The sequence below is a fragment of the Dermacentor albipictus genome, chromosome 6, assembly GCF_038994185.2.
Source record: "Dermacentor albipictus isolate Rhodes 1998 colony chromosome 6, USDA_Dalb.pri_finalv2, whole genome shotgun sequence".
Taxonomy (NCBI): domain Eukaryota; kingdom Metazoa; phylum Arthropoda; class Arachnida; order Ixodida; family Ixodidae; genus Dermacentor; species Dermacentor albipictus.
The window spans coordinates 108,453,511-108,481,227 of record NC_091826.1 but is presented as its reverse complement, the minus strand read 5'-3'; the positions used below and the strand labels follow the sequence as shown (position 1 = coordinate 108,481,227).

At 47.5% G+C, this 27,717-nt stretch overlaps 1 protein-coding gene across 3 annotated transcripts in view; it reads right to left on the bottom strand.

Moving 5' to 3' along the window:
- The window catches only part of LOC135905030 (uncharacterized), a 73,311-nt gene that overhangs the window by 26,403 nt on the left and 19,191 nt on the right, over window positions 1-27,717 (bottom strand). For all 3 annotated transcript variants that reach the window (XM_065436030.2, XM_070541229.1, XM_070541228.1), the window contains one exon: window positions 12,144-12,191. In XM_065436030.2, coding sequence (XP_065292102.2) covers window positions 12,144-12,191 — 48 coding nt within the window. The remainder of the gene's footprint in view (window positions 1-12,143; window positions 12,192-27,717) is intronic.

Here is a 27,717-nt window from a genome sequence, read left to right as displayed (position 1 = left end):
GCATCATGTTCACCGAATTCCCCGCCGACTTGGTCCCTTCCGACTACCAGCTGTTCAAAGCCATACGTAGACATCTGTGTGGTCAGCATTTCGCTAACATGCAGGGGCTGCAAGACGCTGTCTGCGCAAGGGTGTGTAGCACTACAAGCAAGTGGTTTCAGGAGGGCCTATCAACACTCCCTCACCACTGGCTGGTAAGTTTGGCTGTTCCTCGAACCAGTATTTCCTTGAATTGATTGTTCTTGTTTACAGCGAGACGAATTACGCTAATCTCTCTTCTTCTAAGACAACCATGAAGCACGGTCAAAAACTCTTGCTCGTTGCTCTAAATGTAGAAAATAGAAAGCGGAGAGTAAAAATTGGAAGTAGTGTAAAAAATCCGTTTGCTATCAGAGCTCAGGTGATCCGTCACCTACGCGGCACCACATTCAGGTACAATTAAAACTACCCGCCTTCTTCAGCTGTTCAGTTCGGCCGTCGATTGTGCCAACCCCACCCAACATCATGTGGGTGATTATGGAGGACGGGCGCATCATGTTCACCGAATTCCCCACCGACTTGGTCCCTTACGACTACCAGCTATTCAAAGCCATACGTAGACGTTCTATTATAAGCTGACAGTTCAGCTTATAATATTCCAAATTCGCTAACATGCAGGGGCTGCAAGACGCTGTCTGCGCAAGGGTGTGTAGCACTACAGGCAAGTGGTTTCAGGAGAGCCTATCAACACTCCAACGTTTCTAAACATGCAGTGAATTATAAAGAACGGCCTTATTCCTGACCCAGGAAGAAGTGTGTTACTCTCCAACGCGATTACGTCGAGAAAGCTGACGTCAAAATAAATCTGTAACACCTTTCGCATGCCGTAAAGAAAGAAAAATAAGGGCATTGCTTTATAGTATGCCCCTCGTAAAGGTATGGGAACCGAGGAATCGTTTTCCTCGGCAACCACCGCATGGAACTTGATTAGGTTTGTTGCTCTTAAGAGAAAAAAGTTAAAATCTAGTGACGATTCATAGCTGAATTTTGATGTAGGCCGTCAATGTTTTGAAAGAATGTTGAAAATCGCGATATTTCAGGAAGCAACAAAACCTCGTTTACAACTCTCTAACTCAACAATGAAACGCGATATCACAATTCTATAAACTTCACCTTATAATACATCTAAAGAGGACAAAATTGATGTTATATCACTATAAAGTGCACCATTTTTATGTGAGTAGGGCTTTTGCTGAACGTTCGTGAACATAATAAAAAATTCACGTAAGGCTTAACTTATAATATCCAACATGTCTGCTTTAGATGATATAACGGGTGCAGTTTACAAAACTGAGACGTCTGTTTTTGGCGCAGAGTTATGGATTGAAAAAAAAATGTTGCTTTTATTCTTTTGAGATATAGTTAGCGTCGACATTTAACAAAACATTGAGGCCATAACTCAAACTTTAGCTTCACGCAGTCACTCGTATTGAACTTTCGCTCTAATATGCAACGAATTTAATTTAACTTGGTCGACGGGTTGTTTCATGAGGCCTTTCTGCGTTTTTCGTGTATTTGGATAGGTGGCGTCGAAGTTGGCCCCGATCTAAAGCTTGCTCTTAACATCATGATTTGTACAAACAAGCAACTTTCCCGAGCAGGTACGGCGATACTAATTTCACAGATTTATAGCGCACGCCTAAGCAAGTACGCGAAAATTATGCCCTTCACTGTGTCGAGAGCAATTTCACTGCTTGCTGTTTTGGTAGTTTGGACTGCAAGGATACAGGAGTTTCGCTGGCAATGCATGGCGGCGCCACAAGCGATTGGAATAGAGTTATTAAATTTTCTCAACAATTATCGGGCCTTGGAGAAACGGCACAACGCTTTCGATCGCGAAGAGCACAAAGAACACCTGGTATCACTGCGGTGTTACAACCTGATAGCCACTGTGGTGTTACAGGAGTATCGATCCAAGGTGGTACTTGACAAAAAATGGCCGAAGATACCTAGCGTATCTAAACCAAAAAGGCGTAGTGGACCTAGTCTAACCTAAATAAACCTACAAGAACAACCTAACCTAGCCTAACCTGACCTAATGCTTTATTCTCAAAACTGCACTACGTACCACGCCATCGTTCGTCCTCTAGCCCGTGTGACGCGACGCTCATCTTTTTGAACGCGTAATATACGTCGGTTCCGCTCGCTGCGGCAACAACTCCTATAGCGTCATCTGTGACGGTTTGACTTGGAGGACAATGAAATCATTCCAGACACTATGTTTGGATTCAGACCCAAGCTCTCAACTCAAGACATCCTCCTACAGTTGAAGGAAGAAGTTTTGACAAATGTACCAAAATCAAGCGAACACGTTGTCATGGCCATAGACATAAAAGGAGCTTTTGATAACGTAAGCCACCAAGGAATACTCGATGGCCTGGCTGAAATAAACTGTGGAGAGCGGATATACAACTATGTTCGCAGCTTTTTACACCAACGAACCGCTGAGATTAAATTTGGCGCAGTAGAAATCGAGCCTTTCAAGGCACCCAACAAGGGTACTCCCCAGGGCGCAGTGATCTCGCCAACGCTATTTAACGTGGCCATGATAGGCCTCGCAAGAAAACTACAAGCCATCCCGGGTATCCAGCACGCCCTATACGCGGATGACATTACAGTCTGGTGTGTCACCGGGTCGCTACGTGAAAAAGAAGAACGCTTACAAGCAGCTGCCTGTGAAATCGAGACATATACGTGCGAGCCAGAGGGCTGCAATGTGCGTCAGAGAAATCGGAGATAATACGAGTCTGGAAAGGCAAAGGGAATCGTAACGTCCCGATGGACCCTGCCCTTAAATTGGAAATCAGACTTGGCAATGATGCAATACCTGAAAAGACCACAATCCGGGTACTAGGCATGTGGCTACAATCAAATCAACACTGCCAACACGGGCTTAACCTCATCAAGACGGCAACACAACAAGTCGCGAGAATGATAAAGCGGGTAGCCACGAAAAGGACGGGGATGAAGGAATCAGACACCCTTTGCCTCATAAGAAGTCTGGTGGTTAGCCGCTTCATTTACAGCTTGCCGTATTACCAGCTAACGAAAACAGAGAGGGATGCGATCAATTCGTGCTTAAGGAAAGCGTACAAGATCGCCCTACAAATTCCGCAGTGCGCCCCAACCGAAAAACTCATGTCTCTAGGAATTCATAATACATTCGAGGAACTGGCAGAAGCTCAGCTGATAACTCAAAGAAACAGACTCGCACAAACGACCACGGGCAGGAAACTCCTTGGCAGACTCGGGTATCACGAGCTCCTTGAAAAACACAACCAAACTAAGCCCATCCCCACAATAATCAGAAACTGCATCAAAGTGGCGCCAATACCCAGAAATATGGACCCAACTCTACATGCAGGCAGAAGAGAAGCCAGAGCTGCATACATTGAAAAAACGCACGGCGACAAACCAAACTCCCGCTTCGTGGACGCGGCAAGATACCCAGGCAGGCAGAAAAGAACGGTAGCTGCTGTCACTGACTACATGGGCAGAGAAATCATCAGCGCCTCCACTCACAACACCACTATCGTGGAAGCAGAAGAAATCGCAATAGCCCTTGCTATCAAAGCGACGGAACCAAATCAACAACAAATAACCATCCTATCAGACTCTCAAGCGGCATGCAGAAGCTACCTCAGGGGACGAGTATGCACCGCAGCCTATAGGATTATACAAGATATAAAACCCCGAGCCAGATTTCACCTTTTATGGATACCCGGTCATGAGGGAATCAGGGGAAACGAAGAGGCTGACAGAGTAGCCCGTGCGCATGCTACACCCCACGGGTGCTCACAGGAAGCCTCTGACGACCCGATCCCGATTGACCAGAACTACTCAGCAATTTTAAACTATCACAGAGGAAATAGAATGAAGCTACCACCCCCAGATAAGAATCTCACTAAGGAAGAACAGGTTATATGGAGAAAGCTGCAAACCTATACATATAACAACCTGCACATTCTCCATAAAATTCATCCGGAAAGATATACGGACACATGCCCATGGTGCGGAGCCACGCCAACCTTAGACCACATCTCATGGGCATGCACGGCATATCCACAAAAGACAAACACAGAAATTACGGAGCATACACAATGGGAGGCGGCGCTGTCCAGCTCACAGGAAGAGGTCCAAAGGGCCATCATCCAACAAGCAAGACGGCGCGCGGAAGCCAGTGGGGCCCTTGTCTAGGGGCTCCACCCATTGAGCGTTTCATTCTACAATAAAGTTGTTCTGTTCTGTTCGCCGTTACGCAGTCATCATCGCACCATTGTCATAGACAGTCGTGGACGATTGGCTTGTACCAGACATAGCGCAAAGAAACAACGCATATGGTAATAATCGAGACGGCCCGTGGCAGCTGGTGATCCACGCAACCGCAGACATGATCTCCAACACCAACAAACCATCATTGTCAATCTGTCGTCGTAATCTCCTTGCCTTCATGTCACTTTCATCATTCTTCCATTGTCATGTCATCGTTCTATGACAATCAGTCAGTCGCCTTCGTGCCATTATCGTCATCGCATCATCGTCATGTAACTGTTGTCATTGTCTACGTCGTTCTTTCGGTCCCTTTGTCTAAGTACGCGCTGTAAGTGATGTTTACAATTCAATAGGAACTAGCCCGTACCCAAACCCTGTATCAGTATACAATCGCCGTAGTGCCCTCATGGTCGTTAGATCGTCGTCATTTCGTCGTAGTGTTTCCACTGTGAGTATGCGACTACTGTCATGCCTTTGTCACCGCACCTTTGTCGAAATTCCATCTTTGTAATTCCGTGGTCGTCATTACGTAGTCGACACGCCATCATCGTCATGCAGCCATCATAGTTCCAGCATGTCATACTATTGTCGTCATGTCATCATCATCATTTCTGGTCTGCAATTCACCCCACACCGTCGTCGTTACACTACACTTGACTTCAGGATCGGCTTCACGTTGTCGTCACTCCAGCGTTGTCACCTGATGGCCGTCTTGCCGTCGTCATCATATACCATTGTCTTGACTGAGCCATCGTCATGCAGTCGTCATGATGCTGACATGGTCGTTCCAGGCGCGTCATTTTGTCGTAGTGATACCAGCGTCCCCATTCCTTCTTCGTCTGTCCATCGTTGTCACTGCATCGTTGTCACACACGTTCGTCTTCGTGCCGTGCTAATGGCTCCATCATCATCATTCTTTCGTCATCATGCGTGGCATGTGCAAATTGTATGTGTTCAGGCTCGTTACCTTGTTTTCCCATATGCACTAGTTACTCTCAAACGTGAAAGCCTTACTAAAACGAAGATTTCTTTGCCTCTTCCTTCAACTTCCCACTGCTGCTGCTGCTGTCTCGCACGCGGTGGGGTGGGGGGGAAGGGGGGGGGGTTGAGAACGTGTACAATGTACATGACAGGACCGCGTGCAGTGGTCTACGAGACCACTCTAATTAGGGTTCCCTCGGAGTCTCCACATTGTCTTATGAAGCTCGCTGGCTGGTGTCTCAATGCCCTCTGGAACTCTCTTGCCGTCGACACAATGGCCTCTGGATGGCTGTAATTACACGTGAGTTCCCCACAAGAACATTGCAGAAATTGCAGCGTTTATCTTTGTGTTCACGCGCGACAGCCCAGAGAACAGGTAGATAGAATGCTAGAGAATAAACACGAGAAACGAGACAAAGAATGGGTAAAGTCAACGCCGTCACGAAACGAGTGAATAACAACGTCGCCACTCTTCGCTCGTGGCAGCTTGTATGCATGGGAGTATCGCGAGAGAGGCACCGCCAAAGAGCATGGAAAATTTGGCGCCTCATAATAAAGGAAAAGCTACAACTAGACATGCGTAAAGTTGTTGACAAACTGAAAATACCTAAATGTAAGGTACAATATGGCACGTTTCTGCTATCTATAAAAAATAAACACCGTGCATGTTTGTTGGTGCGGATGTCTGACGCAGGGCATGCAGTCGCAAAGCCTCGTCGTCTAGGTTGCGTTTGTTGAAGCACCGCAGCGTCAATACGTTAACACGCAGTCAAACCAACGCTTCAAAGAAGATGCATTGTGCTATGTGAGGCAATGATAACCTTCTCGCAGGCTGCAAACCATGGCGCACCACAATGTCTTCAGCAAACAAGCCTCGCGGTGTGTTCTGTGAACTACGTACACTAGCGAACGTGGTGTACGCAAGGTAACATTTAACATAACTTCACGACTGTCGTATGCCGTCAACATCACCGCCAAACATCGCCAATCAACGCAAATAGCACAGAAAGGTTCGCTTACAATGATTCCCACAGTGCCTGGGTTCTGCATAACATTTTTTCAACTTTTTATATTACTATCCTCTCAACGGTCCACAGCCTATCTTTTCTCATTTTTTTCCCGGGCAAACTGAGCCCGGCGGATTGACAACGTCTGCTTACACGCGAACATTCCGTTTTTTTTTTTCAGCCGTAGTTCAAACAAGAAGACAGTAGCACTCTCCCCCAGCCCACCAAATCATCCTCACTCCCCACTCACCTGAACTCCCCACTAACTCTCCTACCCCACCCCAATGTGGGCGGGTGAATTATATAAACGCTGCCAAGGAAAAATACCGCTACCGTGATGAAGCATTGACTGCAGAGGCAACATTGTTTGACCACTGTTAATCATCTGAATTATCCATCTTTTTGTGAGCCCCGTTTTTGTTTGACTTGCTCGTTTCAGCCATTCAATAGCAACGCAGACTTTGTGTTATCCAAACGTCTTGGTTGATGGCAGTATACTTGCGGACAATTTTCTGTGGCAATGAAGAGAAGGCTACGGAGGCAAAGCACGCACAAGTGAGTGCGCTTCTGAAAAGAGTCCCGTGCTTTCATGCATGTTAGTGTAAGATGGGGAAGAGAAAACGTGGGGGGAGCACCTTATTAGCAACAGTTATATAAGATAAAACACACCACTGATTGTAAACGTTAACTTATTTTGCGACTTTACCATTCCGCGTCTGGGCAAACGCGAAACCGTCGCACGTGGAAGCTGCGGCGATTCAGCGTCTGTTTCGAACAACAAAAACACTGTCAAACGCTGGCGGACTACATGACGCGCTAACACATTTGCAGAAGCTCCGCCCCCGTAGCTTTCCCTTGATTGCCACAGAAAGTTGTCCGCGAGTATAAGGTTTTACGCGGAGAACTTTACGTTAACATACGTTAACAACGCTCGTAGCGCCATCTTGTGATACAGATTACAACCTAAGAGAACACAGAGTAAATTCTGCAGGAACTCACTATACTGTACTTATCTGCCATGGTGTAAAACGTTGGCTTAAACGATTAGCGGTATAATCATTAATGTACAGTTCTTTGCGATTTTCCTTTGATGAGAACACTCACGCTACATAACAACTTTTAAACATAATTGTAATTGCACAAATAATCGCGAGATGTCGCTACGAACTTTGCTGCTGTAGAGTAGCCTCACCCCATGACCAGTGGCGTAGCCAGAAATTTTGTTCGGGGGGGGCTACGCCACTGGCCCAATATATATATATATATATATATATATATATATATATATATATATATATATCTGTCTGTGTGTGTGTGTGTGTGTGTGTGTGTATATATGTAGCTGCACGTTTTTACCTGCAACCACTTCAGCAAATTTGAGGAGGTTTGTGGCATTTAAAAGAGAAAGTTTAATTCTAGTGACTACTGGCTTCAAATTTTTCATTTAGGAGGTCAATTATTTATTAAAAATTGGCCAAAATTGAAAATTTTCGGCAAACGAAACTATCAAGTTTAAAACTCCGTGCCTCAACAATGAAAAATGATATCACAATTCCGTGAATTGCATCTAATAGTACATCTACAGCGGACAAAACAAATATGTTACACATGAATCTCAAAAAAATTTAGTATCGTGGAAATACGGCTTTTGCAGAACCCTTGTACACAACGTAACCAATTAACGTAAGATACAAATTGACACAGCAAACTTGTCCGCTTTGACTGTTATAATAAATGCCGTTTACAGAACCACAATATATGTTCTTCATGCATAGCTATTAGTTTGTAAACGCCGTGCTTCTATTTTTTCAAACTTTCGAATTTTCCAAAATATTTTAAACAAAATTCAGGCCCTAAATCGAAGTTCTGTTTCCAACAGACACTAGGATTTAACTTTCTCTCTCAAATGCAACCAATTTCAATAAAAGCGATTAGCAGGATTATCTCAGAAAAGCGTTTCTGCGTTTTAGAAGTATTTGAATAGGCCGCGTCGGATTGGGCCCGAGCTAAAGCTTCCTCTTAAACAATTTATCGAGGGATAAAATACATGAATAATAACTGCATTGTCATTGCCAAAGATGCTGCAAACGAATTCTTGAAAGCTACGCTCTGTAAATACAAGTAAAATATGTATTTTTTTCATAAAATATTATACTCGTATGTGCCAAAAATTGTGCCCAACATAACTGACGTCAATGCTTCCATGTTTTTTGTCTATTTATTAAGTAGAGAAAATATCACACGAACTTTAGAACTATATCAGTTCGAAACCAGGAAAGCAGTGCATGCCGCTGATGTGAAAAATTAAAAGGCAATGAACTGAACAAGTTGAGGACAAATATCTTAATGAAACTTTGTCATTCAAGAAACGTGCTTACATTCTTGTATATATGCAATGGCCAGTGAAAAATATCAATGACGCTGTCGTTTGCTCCATTGTATTACGCAGGAGTAGCTGTCACTTGTCGTGTATCGTGAGTAATTGCACCGAAGTTATAGTCGCGACAGAGAGCACGTATAAAAAGCAGGAGTTCTGCAAGATATATGAGAGCAAGTCAAATGAATGAGCCAACAACGGGGTACTTTATTTAAAAGTAGTCTTCATGAGAATTTAGACATTTGTCCTATTGACTAACGAGTTGCGTGATTCCCGTCTTATAAAACTCCTTGGGTTGCTGCTTCAAAAAGTCTGTATCTGGTTCCCTTGAGGTGTTTTTTCGGTTGCCCCAAAATGTAGAAGTCGCAAGGTGACAGGTCTGAGCTGTATGGCGGATGTTGCAGCGTTTCCCACTTGAACTTTGCCAGTTTTGTATTAACCACATACGCGACGTGGGGACAGGCATTGTCGTGGAGCAAGATGACCCCATTCGTCAATTTTCCACGTTGTTCGTTCTTGGTTGCCACACGCTACCGTTCTGGCGTTTCACAATATCGGAAACAATTGATAGCCTCTCAAGATTTAGCAAATTCTATCAGTAATGGACCCTGTCGATCGAAAAAAAAAAGTCAACAACACCTTTCCAGCGGAAATGATGGCCTTTACGTTCTTTGGGCGTGGTAAATTCGAATGTTTCCGCTGTAAGCTTTGCCGTCGTGTTTCAGGCTCGTAGTAGTGGCACCAAGGTTCGTCTCCGATCACAGTTGCAAACAAGAAGTCGCCATGCTCATTGTGATACCCGAGCAGATGAGTCAAGGCAGCGCGAAACTTCTTCGTCTTCTCGCGATGGATAAAAATCTTGGGGATCCATTGCGCACCAAAGAGCCGATAGCCGAGAAGCTCATGAATTATGGCGTGAACCGAACCGTGACTGATGTTCAGACGGTCTGCCAGTTCATCGATGCTTATCCTCCGTTCTTGTTTCAGCAGCTCATGAACCTTTGAAATTGTGTGGGGGGTGATTGCACGATGGTTTTGGCCCGGTCTTGGAATGTCTTTGCAACGTCCTTTGAACCGTTTGCTCCAACGATTCACAGTGGTCAATGAAATGCAGTGTTCAACGTACACGGCAGTCATATGGTGATTAATTTCTGTTTTGGAAACACCTTCAGCTGTCAAAAACTTCGCGACACCGAGTTGTTCAACTTTTGAAGTGTCCATTATGTGACGCAACCATATTCAACCCAGTGTATGAGAGCATTAAAGAACATTTATCTTCACACCTGCGTGTCACTTTTGTAAATGAGACATGCCGTTCTCCTACGCGCATGCCTCGCAGATAATGAACCGAACCATTATTGCGTGGTTAGGGTAGGCTCACTTTCATTTGACTCGCCCTCGTACATTAGAAATGCAAAGATACAATGGGATATGCAAATGCGAAAATACTGCTTGATAATGGACAAAAAAGTGTCACTGGAAACAAAGTTCACTGCATGTATACACAAAACCTCGCAACAAGATATTTAAGTATACGTATAAGTCTCCAATGAGTCTATGTATGTAACTGTATAAGTTAACTGTATATAATGCGTCTAATAACCGTATAACTGTAATAACTGTATAATGCGTACATAATACTGTAATAAAGAAGTAACTGTATATAATGCGTCAAACAAGGCAAATAAACATGTTGCACAATCATAGATTCACAGAATCCTAGATTCCGCCCCCATTCCACCCACTCCCCCCGATGTATTGCGCGCGACGGAAGGCGGCGCGCTTGCTCCCCGCTTTTCTCCTTTGCGCACACAAGACTGAGCCACCATCGTCGGCTCACCCATTCCACCTCCCCTCCTACGCTTTCACTCGCACATACAGCATGCAGCGCGCGGTCACGATGTTATCACCCTTGGACTTTATACGAAACATGAGGGCGATGGCAGGAATGCGCCTGGAGTGTCCATATAATTGCTTTCGCAATAATATAATAAACGTATCCGGCAACTGAAGCGTCCCGTCGCCCATTACTTTCCGCAAAAGAAGTATCAAAATCGAACTTTCACCATGCGACAATTGGCTGCGCCGCAACAATGTATTTTTTTTCTGTGAGGCGGAGGCACCGAAAGGAAAAAGAAACGCATAGGAAAGTATCTTGGCCAGAATCTAATGCCTACTTCGGGCACCTAATGGGGCTACGGAAGGAATACCGAAGAAAACATGAGACGCTTGGTCCACTGAGAACCATACGCATACTGCCCAGTATCCTACAGCGGCGAAAGAAGACTTTCCGGAAAGGCTCCGCTCAAGGAATGCGGTGCAATCCTTCGAGTTCCCACAGTGATGGCGGCGAGCGACCATTGTTTTTTTTTTCTCGTCTGCTAGCCAGAAAACGTCCAAAACTCTGTCCGGTGAAAATCCACTCGGCCAGAGCAAACCGAACGCGCACCAAAGTGTACCGCACGGTGGTCGGGGCCATACGAGAAAAACGTATGCGCTCTGGTTGGCTCTGGCAGCCCGCGGTTAGGTTAGCGAGAACAAAAAAAAAAATCGAAGAGGCTCAATGTGTCCTCACGAATAAATGTCAAAGTAGAAAAAATAAATAAGAACGTATTTACTTTGGCTGGCTTGAGTGTCTTGACATGGATGTTCTGGCGTAGGTTAAAAAAAATGTTTATATTTTTTTATGTGACATGACGGCACAAATGAACCACCCGAACGCTTCGTCTCATTGGACCTCGCTGCTTGTTTGTCAACTCGTCTGCTAGTGTGTTGATTTGGCTTGTCTCGTTGTATGTTCCGATGTGAGACTTTAGAAAAGTCAATAGACATTTGGCGTCAAATGTTTATAACAACATTAAACCCACAAAGTTCCGCAATTGAAAATCTAAAGCACAACTTTGGAAATGTCAATGCACCTTTCACATCAAGAGCTTATGAGATTTATACCCATAAAATTTCGCAATTGATATCCATGCGCTCCACAGATTCCGTGGCCTCAGTGAGATGCCGCGGCGAGCCCGCTCACCATCAAAGCGCCCTCGAAACTTTGTGCTCGGATGGAACTGCTTGGCGTGATGTGACTTCCGGTGTATGGGCGTTGCCACGAAATCCAGCCCGAGTTTGCAATCTTCGCGGTTAAATGTCTTTTCGAGCGTCAAAAAGACATTCTAGACAAAATCCAGAGTGATTTCCGGCGCCGGAGGTCACTTTGGTCGGCGGTGCATGGACAGCACGAAAAAATTTCGGGGGGGGCTGAAGCCCCATAAGCCCCCCCCCTGGCTACGCCCCTGCCCATGACCTGGCTCCCCCTTGCCCTTCCCCTACTATTAAATGAAGTTGTTTCCTCCTTCCTCCTCACGTTATATATGGCTCTCAGTAACTGTATGCTCGCAAACGGCAAGAAGCTTGCGGGCAAGCTAAAGCTCGCTAATGTCACAAGCACTACACTTGGTGCCAGAACTTACCACTTGGCCATGGCTCCGTGTTCGTCGAAGCTTCCGCCTTTCTAAGATCTGGAAACAATAAATCGATCAGTGCGGCGCTTACTTCCATCCATCGCTCAAATGTGCGAACGTTAAACGCGCTGGACATGCCTGCCCCGCCTCTCCCCCCTTGACAAAAAAAAATAATCAAGCCGTCTGTAATATGATTTCACATATGCCTCATCACCCGGAATATATAGCAGCACGGACAGAAGTTGTGGTTATGTGTGCCGCTTTTATACTTTAGGGGACAGGCAGAGGCGTTATCAATTTATGCTTCTATACATTTTCTCACTCTAACGAATTGGCGCTTGTGCAGTCCATGCCTTTTTACATTTTGCGCTTGTGCGCCATGGCTTGAAAATACCCATGCGCTTGCGAAAATATACCACATCGGCAGAATAAAACTCGAACGCGCGAGAAGAAAATTGGAGAATGAAGACAGACGCTGTCTATATTCGTAGCGCAAGCGAAAACTGGTGGTAGTTTACTAGACGCTTGTTTCCAACCCTATAGAGCGCCTCTAATGCGTAGGGTGCGACCATCACGCGTGAACACGCTGCTCGCAGTCTGCAAGAGCAGAAAAACAATTTCAGCTGTGTTAGAAAATCTCCCTTCCAGAATATCAAGAGAGCCACTCTTGCAGCGAGAAGGAGCCCGTTAAGCCAGAAAAGACGCCGAAAACGACAGAAAGGTGGCGAGCCGCCTGGCAGTTCCCGCACTAGCTCGACGTGACATCAGGAATTTCGACGCCGTCTGCACGGGCCTACAAGTTAACTTCTTATAGCTGAAATTAGACTACGGCCCAAACAATAAAACGTTCCTTTCCTTCGAGCGCTTCCTAACCTTACGTGAGGCCTCCTTACAGCGAAGGACCGATGGAGGAAGCAAGCATACTCTGAGAGTGCCCTTCCCCCGTCCTCACGTAAGGAGCGGTTGCCGCCATGCCTGGGTTCGAGATTACCTCTTAAAAGCTTTAGGCAAACACCAGAACACCACTATTCAATAAAAAAGGTTGTATCGCGCACAATCTTTAAGTTGATGAGCTAATATAGAGAACCATGGACGCTTTTTTCTAGTTTTGTTTACTAAACCTAAAGAAGTAGCGCATTACGGGTGCAAAACTTGATGTGCTCCAGCAACGCTGGTACGCCGGCGTCGTGCAACGCCTAGCAACGCTTTCATGCCGCACGCGTGACTGAAACAAACATGCCTGGCAAAACGTACCATGCTCGCGCTTCTCCGCAGGTGGGCGACAGTGCGCATGCGCAAGCGAATGCCATGTGGTTAAGCAGTGAGGTGAAGCGCTCGTTCAGGGCCAGGAGCGGCGTAAGGACGCATGAAAGTAGCTTTGGAGCTACCTTATGGTGAGGAAGCACCAAGGAAGCCTTCACCGAGGGCCCCTCAGTAAGGAAGCTTTCAGAGTGACATAAGGTAGCCTCACCGCAATGAAGGCTTCCTTAGTGAGGTAAGGAAGATTTCATTGTTTGGCTGAGGAAGTACCAAGGAAGCCTTCACCGAGGGCGCCTCAGTAAGGAAGCTTTCAGAGTGACATAAGGTAGCCTCACTGCAATGAAGGCTTCCTTACTGAGGTAAGGAAGATTTCATTGTCTGGCCCTACATCTTACTCTAAAAGCGCGAAGGATTGAACCTAGGGAGTTTTAAAACCTGTTACTGAACCTCAACGATAAAAATGCGGAAGAGTGCTTTGCAGTCCATGACGTCACAATGACGTAACACCAGCTTAGGGTATCCGTGTGAAATTCAAAAATGGAACTTTTGCCGCCATTTTCTGTTCCGATAATTAACCCATTACCGCGAAAGCAACGAAATTGCAGTTCTTAAAAAAGAAAAACTTTTCCATTCCAGAATGATCCAGCACCTACAGCTTGCGGCTTCAAGGCCTTCCTTTGCCGAGTCACACGATGAGAGGAGTTAGTTCCATAGAATCACTTTCGGTACGGCTATTGTTGCTGCACGTGCAATTACGCGGCTCTATTCGAAACTGTGCGCTACGAGTAAGGCGCGCAAAGGTATAATTACGCAGGACATAGCACTCACAGAACGACTCTATGGCTTGTTTTAGGGCTTAGAAGCTTGAAGCCGTGCCGTTAATTCAAAAATAGTAGTTTAAATAGCCTTCGATAATTAGCAAGCTAATTATGCACAAAAAGTGCACCAGATGCAAACAGTTGGAATCGACATGTAGCGAAGCTTTGTGTGAGTGCATAAAGACTGTAAACACGAGTTTGTGTTTATTGAATGTCTGCTCAAAGTGACACGGAAGGACTTATTCAGGCATCTGTAGAGAGGCTAATGCAATTATCACGTGATTGATTGACGTGTAGACGTCAAGGAAGGACGAGTAATATCCAACGCGAGCGTCAAGAAACGGCGGGCGTCAAGCGACCAAAAATCCAGGCAAGTGCAAGCTAGGCTGGCGTGGATACACCACCAACACCGCGTCTTGCTTCGCTGCTTCGTCGTCTTCTTGTCTTCTGCATTACATCGGCATACGGGGAATAACGCCCATCCTGGCGACTTAAGGCGTTGGCCGTATAGCAGGGTCATAACAGGTCTCGAGGCGACTCAAATGGACGATTTGTCGACCACGGCGACGTAAGTCTTGGGACGGTGGTAAAGGTTGAACATGATAATTGACGGGAGATGTCCGAGCGAGGATGCGGTAGGGCCCATGATATCCGGCAAGTAATTTAGACGAAAGGCAGGACCACTCAGAGGAATCCAAAGCCAAACGAAGGCACCGGTCGCAACAGTAGGGAGGGGTCGGTCGGTGTCTTGCCTTAGCTGCTGGTGACCTTGGCCCTCGGTTGATAATGAACGGGCCAATTGTCTGCAATCTTCGGCGTACATGGCAACAACAGAAATGGGAGTGTATTCAGATGAGCCAGGTGTGTAAGGAAGCATAGTGTCCAGCGTGCATGCATGCTCGCGTCCGTGCAAGAGAAAGAACGGCGAGAATCTTGTGGTTGTGTGCGTAGCAGTATTGTACGCATATGTGACGAACGGGAGAGCGGTGTCCCAATCGGTTTGGTCCAATGCGGTGTACACTGACAGCATATTACCGAGAGTGCGATTAAATCGTTTAGTTAGATTGCGGATCATATGCAGATGTCATGCGATGAACGATGTTGCACTGAACCAGCAAGGCTTGACTAGCATCAGACGGGAGAACACGTCCTCTGCCACTCAAAAGTTCACGGGGAGCATCTTGGCACAGGACAAAGTTGAGTAAGATGAAAAACGCAAGGTGTGTCACTGTGGCTGTGGGCAAAGCCGCAGTCTCTGCGCCAATCGTCCACACCGACGATTATCCACTTAGACCCAGAGGTGCAAAGATGAAGGCGCGCCGTATAAGTCGATACCGACGCGGCCAAACGGACGGGCCGGGCTAGGGAGAGGCTTTAGTGTACCGGCGGGGCGTTGACGTGCAGTCTCGCGCCGCTGACAGGCAGTGCAAGCACGTATGTCATCATCATCATCATCATCATCATCATCATCATCCTGGCTACATCCGCTACAGGGCAAAGGCCTCTCCCATACTTCAACTACCACGGTCATGTGCTAATTGTGGCAATGTTGTCGCTGCAAACTTCTTAATCTTATCCGCTCAACTAACTTTCTGTCAGCCCCTGCTACGCTTCCCTTCTCTTGCAATTCAGTCCGTAACCTTTAATGACCATTGCTTATCTTCCCTCCTCATTACATGCCCTGCCCATGCCCATTTATTTTTCTCCATTTCAACTAAAATGTCATTAACTCGAGTTTATTCCCTCACCCAGAAAGTTACACCCATCATTCTTCTTTCCATAGCTTGTTGCGTCGTCCTCAATTTAAGTAGAATCCTTTTTGTAAGCCTCCAGGTTTCTGCCCCGTACGTGAGTACTGGTAAGACAGCTGTTATACACTTTTCTCTCGAGGGATAATGGCAACCTGCTGTTCATGATCTGAGAATGCCTGCCAAACGCACCCCAGCCCATTCTTATTCTTCTGATTATTTCAGTCTCATTATCCGGATCCGCGGTCACTACCTGCCCGAAATAGACGTATTCTCTTACCACTTCCAGTGCCTCGCTACCTATCATAAACTGCTATTCTCTTCCCGAAACGGTTAAACATTAATTTTCTGCAGATTAATTTTTAGACCCACTCTTCTACTTTGCCGGTCCAGGCCAGTCAGCATGCATTGCAATTGGTCCCCTTCGTTACTAAGCAAGGCAATATCATCAGCGAATCGCAAGTTAATAAGGGTATCCTCCATAAACTCTTGTCCCCGATTCTTTCCAATCCAGGTCTCTGAATACCTCCTGTAAGAACGCTGTGAATAGTGTTGGAGAGATCGTATGTCTCTGCCTGACGCCCTTCTTTATTGGTATTTTGTTACTTTCTTTATGGAGGACTACGGTGGCTGTGGAGCCGCTATAGATATCTTTCAGTATTTTTACATACGACTCGTCTACACCCTGATTCCGTAATTCCTGCTCTTGTGGTTGAAAATGTGCAAAAAACATTTTACATACGATTGCGATACTCCCTAGTGTAATATTTGAGCACAACTCTAAACGTGTTTTCATTTTGTGATATATTGGCTGGCGCGGGCCATCGGTCTCATGCAGCACATTGCAAATGGAGTGAAGTGTGGCGTGACTGCCTCACTAGTCGGGATATCCTGAGACAGCAGGTGGGTGTCACGTGGGCGTGATTCACAGCAGCCACCGCAGACAGACCTGTGCTCATACAGCACTTTGTTTCCATATGATCGGCGGACATGCTTGTCGCATGGCATTGATAAACAGAGGATGAGGCTTTACTCTGGGACCATCTCGTAGCGCTCGTTGCTGGAGAGCACGTCTTGCGCTGCACTACATTATTCTTCTCGTGCTTTCGCCATACCCTTCTCCTCCGATTTCCATCTCATGGTTACTCTGCACCCTCCTCATCCACTTTCCTCCTCACACTCTCCTACCATTGCAGTCTTTCATTTCCCGCTGTGCTCCACATTTGCTCTTTCATCCTTTGCTGTGCTCATTCTCTCAGTTACGCCAAGGGATGCTGATGTTAGATGCAGGAGCGATTTAGAGCTGTGCTCTAGAACTCAAGATGCTGAACAGCTAGAACACTTTCATCATCATCATCATCGGCAGCAGCAGCCTGTTCTATGTCCACTGCAGGACGAAGACCTCTCCCTGCGATCTCCAATTACCCCTGTCCTGCACCAACCGATTCCTATTAGCACCTGCGAATTTCCTAATTTAATCATTCCACCTAGTCTTTTGTCCTCCTTGATTATGTTTTCCTTCTCTTGGTACCCATTCTGTAACCGTAATGGTCCAGCTGTTATCTAACCGGTGCATTACATGACCTGCCCAGCTCCCATTCTTTTTCTTGATGTCAATTAGAATATCGTCTATACACGTTTGCTCTCTGATCCAAACCACTCTCTTTCTGTCTCTTAACGTTATGCCTTGCTACCTTCGTTCCATCGCTCTTTGCGCGGTCCTTAACTTGTTTTCAAACTTCTTTGTCATTCTCCAAGTCTCTGCCCCATATGTCAGCACTGGTAAAATGCACTGATTGTACAACTTACTTTTCAATGATAATGGTAAGCTTCCACTCAGTAGCTGGCAATGTATTCCGTATGCGATCCAGCCCATTCTTATTCTTCTGTGAATTTATAACCCTAGCGTACATCCAGAGACAACAAATATTCTGCCCCTAGCAAACAATCAATCGATGCGCGGAATGAATGAATATTTGATGTTTAATGGCACAAGGGCCAAATATGGCCAAAGAGCGCCATGTCCGTGGTAATGAGTTCGCAGTGTAATTATGAGTGCTATGAGGTGTGTGTGTCGTGGCTGTAAAAGGGCCTTAAAAATAGTCACTCCAAAGTGCGTAAAATCTGCATAATAATGTTATGGCTATGACGTATGACGTGTACTGTGAACATTGAGATGCATTTCAAAAGAATCATAGGATGTGTAAAATATATGAGGTTATAAAATATGCTAGACCACTACTGCCTCCTTAGAGCCCTTAAATCACAAGGGCCTGGAGGCATGTGCTATGCAAACAATTATCGCAGCGGCATCCTCTGGAGTGAGGATGCTCTACGAATATAATGGCTTTATAACATGTGGAACGACATCATTTAAGAAGTTGAGGACTGCCTTGGTGTTAAAAAGTGGTTACTTACCAAAAAACAGAGCCGGATGTAGAGAGACGTTATGATGGAATGCAAGCGGAAAATGTTTCTTTCTCTCTGTTTCGGCTTCCCGACACTCCAGAAGCACATGGAGGACGGTCAGCCTCTCGCGGCATCTACCACAGATTGGAGGTTCACTTCCAGTGAGTAGAAAATGATGGGTGGTAAATGTTTGTCCTATTCTGAGACGACAGAATAGGACATCTGTTCGCCATGATTTTGTTGCGGATGGCCAAGAACCTAAGTGTGGCTTTATCCCATGCAGTTTGTTATTTATTTCTGCGGCCTAGATGCGTTGCCAGTGGTTTCGCAATTTTTTTCGTATGTAAGGTTTCAGATCGGTGAGAGGCACCGAAGCGGTAGTATTGAGAGCAGGGGATGCAATTGACGTGGCCATCTGGTCAGCCAGAACATTATTTTTGATTCCCCTATGGCCAGGCCCGCAGCATATAATGATATGCTGGTTAGATATGTACGTTACACAAGACAGAATAGAGTTCAATAAATATGGGATTTTTGTGTGTATAGAGTGACATCAAGGCCTTCACAATGCTTAGCGAGTCTGTATAGATCGCTGCTTTTGGAAGTTTTGATTTTCTTATATGCTTCACAGCAGATCGAGGTCCACTGCAGGGTGCTATGCACCCAACAGTGGAGCGAGGCCTGCAACGAAGCCGACGGACAGATGCACAGTGGCAGGACATGGAACATGCTGCGGCACCTCCTCGACGAAACCAAGACCAAGGGCCACCAACACAACAACCTGGCCAGAATCCTACACAAGGCAATCTGTGAACACGGGGAGCACGAGGTCAAGGGGCGCTTGGACGCCAAGTACCTACCAACCACCCCCACGGAAAGACACCCGGATTACCAAGGCAACGAGAACGAGACGCTAGATCGAGACATCCAGACAAGGGAAGTCAGAGTGGCCCTGCAGGGTCTCAATGGCAGGTCCGCCGCAGGTCCCGATCGAGTGACCAACAGAGCGCTCAAGAACCTCAACGAAGCGGCCATCGAAACGCTCACGAACTTCTACAACAAGTGCTGGCAAGAAGGAAGGCTGCCCAAGCAATGGAAAGCAGCCAAGACGATCCTCATCTCCAAGCCTGGCAAGCCGCCCAACATAGAGAACCTTAGGCCGATCTCGCTCACTTCGTGCGTGGGAAAGGTCCTCGAGCACGTTCTCATGAACAGGTGGCAGCGTTACCTGGAAGAATCGGAGCTTTACCCAAATTCCATCATCGGGTTTCGGAAGAAGCTCGGGACGCAAGACGCCATGATCTCACTGAAGAACGAGATCATCGATGATACGACGGGCACCAAAGACAACAGAGCCATACTCTGGCTGGACTTGCAGAGCGCCTTCGATAAAGTGAGGCACTCGGCAATCCTGGCCCAAGTATCCAGACTAAACATGGGCAGAAGGACATACCAGTATATCAAAGACTTCCTGACGGAACGGACCATCGAAATCTGCGCGGGAGACCTGCAGCTCGAAGAGAAGAAGCTGGGCAGCGGCGGAACTCCGCAAGGCTCGGTCATCTCCCCGCTTCTTTTCAACCTCGTGATGATCGGGGTGGCCAACCGGCTAGACAGAGTAGCGGGAGTCCGGCACACCATCTACGCCGACGACGTTACGCTATGAGTACCGGGAGGAAGCAACGGACACATCGAGACAACGCTGCAAGAAGCGATCAACGCCATCGAGGAGCAGCTGGGCGGGTCTGGACTCGTTTGCTCTCCGGCCAAGTCAGAACTGCTGGTGATTCCGCCGACAGGAGTGGGCAGGAAAGAAAGAACATGGAAGTCAAGTACGAGCGGCCCAAGATCACGGCCAAGACAGCGGGAGGACAAGTAATACCGGAGGTCGAGAAGATTCGAGTGCTTGGGCTGCTCATCTAGCGAAACCGAGTCAACGGTGAAACGGTCAACAAGCTCGCGGGCAAAGCGGCCGCGGCAATGAGACTCATCAAGAGGGTGTCCAACAGAAGAGCGGGGATGACGGAGGAGAGCCTGACTAGGCTCGTTCAATCCTTTGCAGTTAGCCACATAACGTACGTGCATAACGTACATAACTCGAGCCTTCCACAACTGGAGGCCGAGCAAACGTAACAAGATAGACGCCGCCATACGCAAGGCGTATAAGGCGGCACTCGGCCTCCTCGGGAGCACGAGCACCGAAAAATTCATGGCGCTGGGAGTCCACAATACGCTGGACGAAATAGCCGAAGCACAGAGAACGGCACAACTCGAGCGTCTCTCTGAAACGAAAACCGGAAGAAAGATAGTGCGGGACCTTGGCCTCGAGCCAAGGGAAGGCGAGCAGCAGAAAGACGTAACTATACCGGATAGCATCAACAGAAAGCTCAGGGCCTGCCCGATCCCGAGGAACGTGAACCCCGAGCACAACAAGGAGCGGAGGTTGGCGAGGGCCAGGGCTCTCGTGGACCTCCACGCCAGAGAAGAAGGCGCCGTCTACGTGGACGCGGCGGAGTATCGAGGGAGCACCGACGCATACGCGGTGGTGGCAGTCGGGGCATCGACGGGTGCAACGAAGACCGCGGCGAGCGTCCGGACTCGAGAGGCGCACCGGGCGGAGGAGGTGGCCATCGCCTTGGCCCTCTCCAACCCCGGATGCACTACAGTGTTGTGTGACTCTAGAACGGCAGTGAAGAACTACGCCAAGGGTAGGGTATGTAGTGAGGCTGCGCGCATACTGCGCAAGGCCGAAGACATCGGACGCGAAAGCGCTGTGGTGATCAAGTGGTTTCCGGCCCACATGGGCAGTGACGTGTCGGAACGCGGGAACGTAAACCACAACAAGACGGCCAACTCGGCCGCGCGAGGACTAACCAACCGCGCAGCTGCAAGCACGGCCGACTCGGAGTGTTGGTCGCGGTGCAGTGCCAAGGACAAGATGACCACCTTCAACGAAATAGTGAAGTGGTACAGACTTAACTGACAGACTATGCCGCCACCTCACCCGGGGCTTATCCGGGAGGAGGCAGTGTTATACAGGCAATTACAGACCTGCCCTGCTCACCCCGGTGCTAGCTAAGCACGTGTGTCCGAGCGTGTACGCGAGGGACGTGTGTAGACTGTGCGCTAAGGAGAGAGCCACCGCGGCTCTCATCCTTTGGGACTGTAGTATAAATCCACGAGAAGCCAGTGAGAAGACGACGATCCCGCCGCAGCTAGAGGCTGCAGCGAGGAGCTATGACCAAGATACACAACTCAAGGCCGTCCAGCAGGTCTCGGCAGCTCTAGAGAGGCAGCGACCTCGCGAAACCGAGGAGAAGGGGGGCAGCACCCCCAGGAAGGGGGCGGCGGCCCTCTCGGATCCGCGGAAGTAGCGAGGAACCAAGACCTCGAGGAGCACAATGCACGAGACTGACGTAGTGGCCGCGTCGCGGTAAAACCTTGTCCTCCCTGCGTGGAGGGAGCCTAACCGACTCTGCAGGCATTTTTACTAAAGTTGTTCTCTCTCTCTTTCACAGCAGAGAGTAATGCGTAGGCCTCAGCCGTAAAGATACTTGTTTCCGGATGCAGTACATCGGATTCCGAGAAGGATGGGCCGACGGCTGCATAGGACACCCCGGCATTTGACTTGGAAGCGTCTGTGTAGAACTCTGCGCAGGAGTGCTTGTACTGAAGTTCGAGGAAATGCATTCGGATTTCGGTCTCTGGAGCGTGCTTTGTAACTTTTATAAAGGATACGTCACATTTTATCCCCTACCACTCCCAGGGAGGTAAGAGCTTGGTTAGGTGCACCAAGCAATGCTCGGGGAGTGGGACATGCATTTCATCGCTAAGATCCTTCAGACGCAGCGAGAAGGGCTGTCTTATAGAGGGACGATTGCGCAGAAGTGTAGCACGCGACGTATCGGTAACGGTATTAAAACATGGATGTTCAAGATCAGAGCGCACTTTCAGGAAATTTGTAAAGCTGAGGTATGATCTCTGCAGATGGAGTGACCACTCATTCGATTCGGCATATAAGCTTTCAATCGGGCTTGTTCTGAAATCGCCCGTGGCTAAGTGGATACCTAGATGGTGAGCAGGATATATAGCATCTTTAGCGCGCTCGGGGTGGCAGAGTTATATACTACAGCACCATAATCCAATAGAGACCGAATTAGGCTCTTGTATATACTCATTAAGCACTTCCTGTCGCTACCCCATGTAGTCTGGGATAGAATGTTCATTAGGTTAATTGTTTTTAAACATCTTTCTTTCAGATATTTAATGTGTGGAATGAAAGTGAGTCTGTAGTCAAGTATAATAGCTAGGAATTCGTGCTGTTTGTTGATAGGTATTTGTTGTCCACACAGTTCTAAGCAAGGACTCAGGACCAGGCCTCTCTTCCTTGTAAAAAGAACACAAGAACGTTTGTTAGGATTGATTTTAAATCCATTTTTCTCTGCCCATTTTGATACTTTGTTCAAGCCATGCTGTACCTGTATCTCGCACACTGCGAGGTTACAGGATTTAAAAACTATTTGAATGTCGTCCACATGGACAAAATAAAGAATGGCCGGTGGTAATGAAGCACGAAGCTTGATCACTTTCACGATAAAGAGCGTGCAGCTGAGCACGCCTCCTTTGGTTACACCAGTTTCTTGTGTAAAAGGACGTGACAGTACATTGCCCACTTTTACCCGGAAGGTACGATTGGACAAATAGTTTTCAATTAGGTTTAGCAAAGTACCATGCATGCTCATTTCTGACTAGTCTCTCAAGATTCCGTAGCGCCACGTTGTGTCGTACGCCTCCTCCATATCTAGGAATATGGATAAGAAAAACTGTTTGTGTACAAATGCATCACAGATCTTTCCTTCAATACGTACAAGATGATCAGTTGTGGAGCGCTTTTCTCTGAAGCCACACTGGCAGGGATCAAGCATTTTGCTCAGTTCGAGGAAATGGATGACTTGCCGATTAATCATTTTTTTTTCACATACCTTACAAAGGAAACCTGTGAGGGCTATCGGGCGGTAACTTGCCACTGAGGAAGGGGCTTTGCCTTGTTTCAAAACAGGGACCACAATGGCTTCTTTCCATGCGGTTGGAAGGTATCCTACAGCCCAGATAGGGTTGAAAAGTGTGAGTAGCGTAACTTGCGTATCATTGTGTAAGTTTTTGATCATTTCATACATGATTCTGTCAGATCCCGGTGCAGAGCTCTTGCATGCGCTCAATTCAGCTCTCAACTTGGCAATACTAAAAGGACGGTTGTAAGGTTCATTCTGTGGACATTTTCTTATGAATGGCTTACATTCTTCTATTTGTTTATATTTGATAAAGGGTTTGAACAATGGGTTGAACTTGACACACTCTAAAAGTGCTCCGCAAGTGAGTCTGCCTGGTCTTGCGAGGTATCGCCTTGTGTGTTTACCAAAGGGAGTGAATATGTTTGTCGCCCTCTTATCCTATTAACCCTGTTCCAGACATTGGCCTCATCTGTAAACGAGTTGATACTCGATAAAAACTTCTGCCAACTTTCTCTTCTGGCCTGTCGGCGGGTTCGCCTGCCTTGGGACTTTACTTTTTTTAAAGTTGATAAGATTCTCTGCAGTGGGAGAAGCGCGTAGCAATCCCCACGCTGTGTTCTGTTTCTTACGGGCGATCCTACATTCGTCGTTCCACCACGGGACACGCCGTCTGCATGCCAAGCCACTTACTTCAGACATGCATTTAGATGCGGCATCTATAATGAAGGCTGTAAAATACTGCACAGCAGTATCGATTCCTAAAGAAGACATTTAATAGCATGAGATACTAGTCAGAGTTCAGAATTGCTCTCAGTCGGCTGTATCAACCTTCCACCTAGGAGCCTGTGGTGGGTATTCATTTCCTTTAGATGTTCTTAACAGTATGGGGAAGTGGTCGCTCCCGTGAGGATTGTTGGTAGCTTCCCATTCAAATTCAGGCAGTATAGACGGGGAGACTATGCTGAGATCAATTGAAGAAAAGGTTCTGTTTGCAAGACAGTAATATGTGGGTGCCTTCTTATTCAGAAGACAAGCACTAGAAGAGACAAGGAACTGTTCAACAAGATGACCTCACGTATTTATTCGAGAGTCGCCCCACAGGCAGTTGTACGCATTGAAATCCCCAAGAACAATATAAGGTTCTGGCAATTCATCAAAGAAGGACTGAAATTCATGTTTAGTTATATTGTAATGTGAGGGTATGTAGAGCGAGCAAACAGTGATAAGTTTTTTTAGGAGAACAGCTCGAACCGCCTCTGCTTCAAGGGTCGTGCGTAGCTGTAAACGTTGCCACGCTATGCTTTTTTTGAATTACAAAGAAGAAAATTTGTGTGTTTTGATTTTAAGTGTTTTTCCTGTAAACACAGCCCTTTTGGATTGTGTTTGTGGATAAGTTCTTGCACAAAATCAAGGTTTCTAAGAACTCTGACGGTCCATTGAACAATTTGTGTATCCACATTGGAAGGAAATTAGTGCTGTGTGTGCAGAAACAGAAGTAGTGTTACAGAGATTCGGTTACAGAGCTCTTTCCAGACCCTGTAACGGGGGTTTTGCCCTTTTTGGAGCGTTCGAGGTAGCCTCGCCGCCCCTTAGGCACTTGGTGTGCCATGAGGATAGGTGTAGTGTCCATTGCCTCTTGTGAGGCGCTGGACACGCGCTCTTGCGAGCGAGAAGTTTTCCGCGAAAGTCCTGTCTCGGAAGGCAAGACACCTGCGCCCACCAGCCCAGCCCTGAGGGATTTGGCTGCGCCGGCTGTGGCCAGCGCTGGAAGGGGCCGGGGAGGTTGGGGCAGCCTTGGCTGCGCCCACCTGGGGGGTCGATGCTCCCTTCTGCTGGGTTGGCAGAGCAGCGTTAGCTGCAACCGCCGCGGGGGCAGTTGGCGTAACTGCCGACCTAGTGTTTGTGGGTCGGACAGCAGCCGGAAGCCTTTCTGTCGCTGCCCCCTGGCGCGTCACATCGGCAAAAGAGTTCTTGGGCAAGTAGGATACCCGCCTGCGTGCCTCCTTGAAACTTATATTTTTCTTTACTTTTATCGTTACAATCGCTTTTTCTTTTTTCCAGGATGGGCACGACCGCGAGTACCCGGCGTGCTCCCCATCACAGTTCACACAGTGGAGAGTTTTCACATGATTCAGCGGACTGCTCATGAGCACTGCATTTTGCGCAAGTTTGGCGGCCACGGCAGTTCGATGAGCTGTGGCCAAAAACATCTCAGAGGGTTTGGGACATTTAAAACATCTCAGAGGGTTTGGGACATATGGTCTGACCCGGAGCTTCACATATCCTGTCTCAATACTCTCAGGGAGCGCACTCGAGCCAAATGTAAGGACTAGATGTTTTGTTTTAATCTCTTTTCTATCGCGCCTTAGCAGAACTCTCTTAACATTGATTATGTTTTGATCGCTCCAGCCTTCTAATAGTTCAACGTCCGTAAGCTCCATCAGATCGTCATCTGAAACTGCACTACGGGTGGTCTTCATCGTGCGGTGCGGTGTTACTGTCACTGGGACATCTCCAAATGATACAAGGTTAGGCAGTTTCTCGTGTTGCTTTTTGTCGCGGAGTTCCAAAAGGAGATCACCGGTAGGCATCTTTGATGCTTTATAACCTGGTCCAAGTGCCTGAGTTAGGGTTTTTGAAACAATAAAAGGTGAGACTGTTCTCGCTTGCTTTTCTTGCTTTACAGAATGGATTACATGAAATCGCGGGAAAGTTTCTTTTTGGCGGCCAAAAAATTCAAAGATTTCTTCGGTGCGCCCTCTCTTCAGGGAGCGATCAGATAGTGGAGGGAAAGAACTAGCCATAAGTGAGAGTCTATTTTTCGGCAGTAGCACCAGCCACCCACCATAGAGCCCAACAGGGGGACGCTGCAGGGCCTGTAAAAACAGGGCCTACAAACGCCAGCTGTACGCTACCACTATAATCAAATATGATGTAACCCAGGTTGGCTACTCACACAAGGTTAACCCTTGCTTCCAGGAAAATAGGAAGTAATAAAGAAATGAGAAGGAGACAGGAAAGATGGAAAGTGAGAGAAAGACGAAGGTTGGAGGGAGAAAAAGACAGGAAAAGGCAAGTACCGATTTCTTCCGGGTGGGTCAGTCCGGGGGTGTCGTCTACGTGAAGCAGAGGCCAAAGAGGTGTGTTGCGTCAGCCGAGGGGCCTTAACGGTCCGAACACCCGGCATCGGCTCAACCCCCAGGATCCCCTTTTCCCCGGACATGGCTAAGCCGCGCACGGTTACACGCGGGAGGGTCCAACCCTCGTGTGCTCGGGTACGTGGTGTCGCAACATACGAGACGCCTGCTGACGCAGACGCCCCTGCGGGGTCGATGCGCGGAAACTGGTATATATCCTTCCGAGTTATCTTATTTAGGCGGCGATTCTCTACACGGAATATGATAGATCCACCATTGTTGGGTCCAAATACAGCAGGAGAAGACCAGGGGCTCTGGGATGGCTGAATGACACCATGCATGTTTAAGGACATCATCGACTTGTTCGTTAATAATACGCCGTTCTGCTGCTGAAACTCGATATGGTCGTTTGATTAATGGCACAAGACTACCGGTGTCAATGTGGTGCGGGACGCTCGTTGTACAACCCAGAGATGGTTGAGCGCAATCGAAGGAGGAGCGGAAGGATTGAAGAAGGGGCAGGAGTTCGCTGTGATGTGTTGACGATAGATCGGCGGCAATAGAAGGGCGGCAACTGTCTGGAGCTGAAGGTTTGGGACAAGTGAGGTCATGGGCATGCAGTTGAAGATTGGGTTGGTCTTCACCAAACTCCAGGGAGTGCAAGAAGTCAACATCTTGTGTGTGGCCTAAAGCTTCCCCATGAATTAAAGTAACGGAAGATGTGAGCCAGTTTAAAATGGACATGGTTGTAGCACCCGATTCTACGGTAAGCACAGCAAACGCAAAATTCACCTTGAATATTATTACGCGCGGTGCACAAAGCTGAAGGCGCAACGTACTGTGAGTTATAGCAGTGCGGAGAATTAGTCCAGAGAGCGACATAGGCACTTTTTCTTGCGGCATAGGGGCATAGGCTCTCGCTGATTACGGAAATAACGGCGACTGTGTCAATAAGCGCTAGTGCTGCGGTTCCTTGCGGTTCCGTCAACAGCGACATCGATAACGTTTTGCGGCGAAACAGCTGGAGGCCTAGAGCAGTTCGACTCCTATACAGGTCTTCTGTTTTGCTCTTCTGTAGTAGGTCGGCGACCCATGGGTGACAGTGGGCGTCGTCGCGGAGATGGTGGCCGGCGGATAGGGTGACTGTTCGTAAGGAGTGTACCTCGGTGGCATCCGTGAAGACGAAGGAACATGCCTGA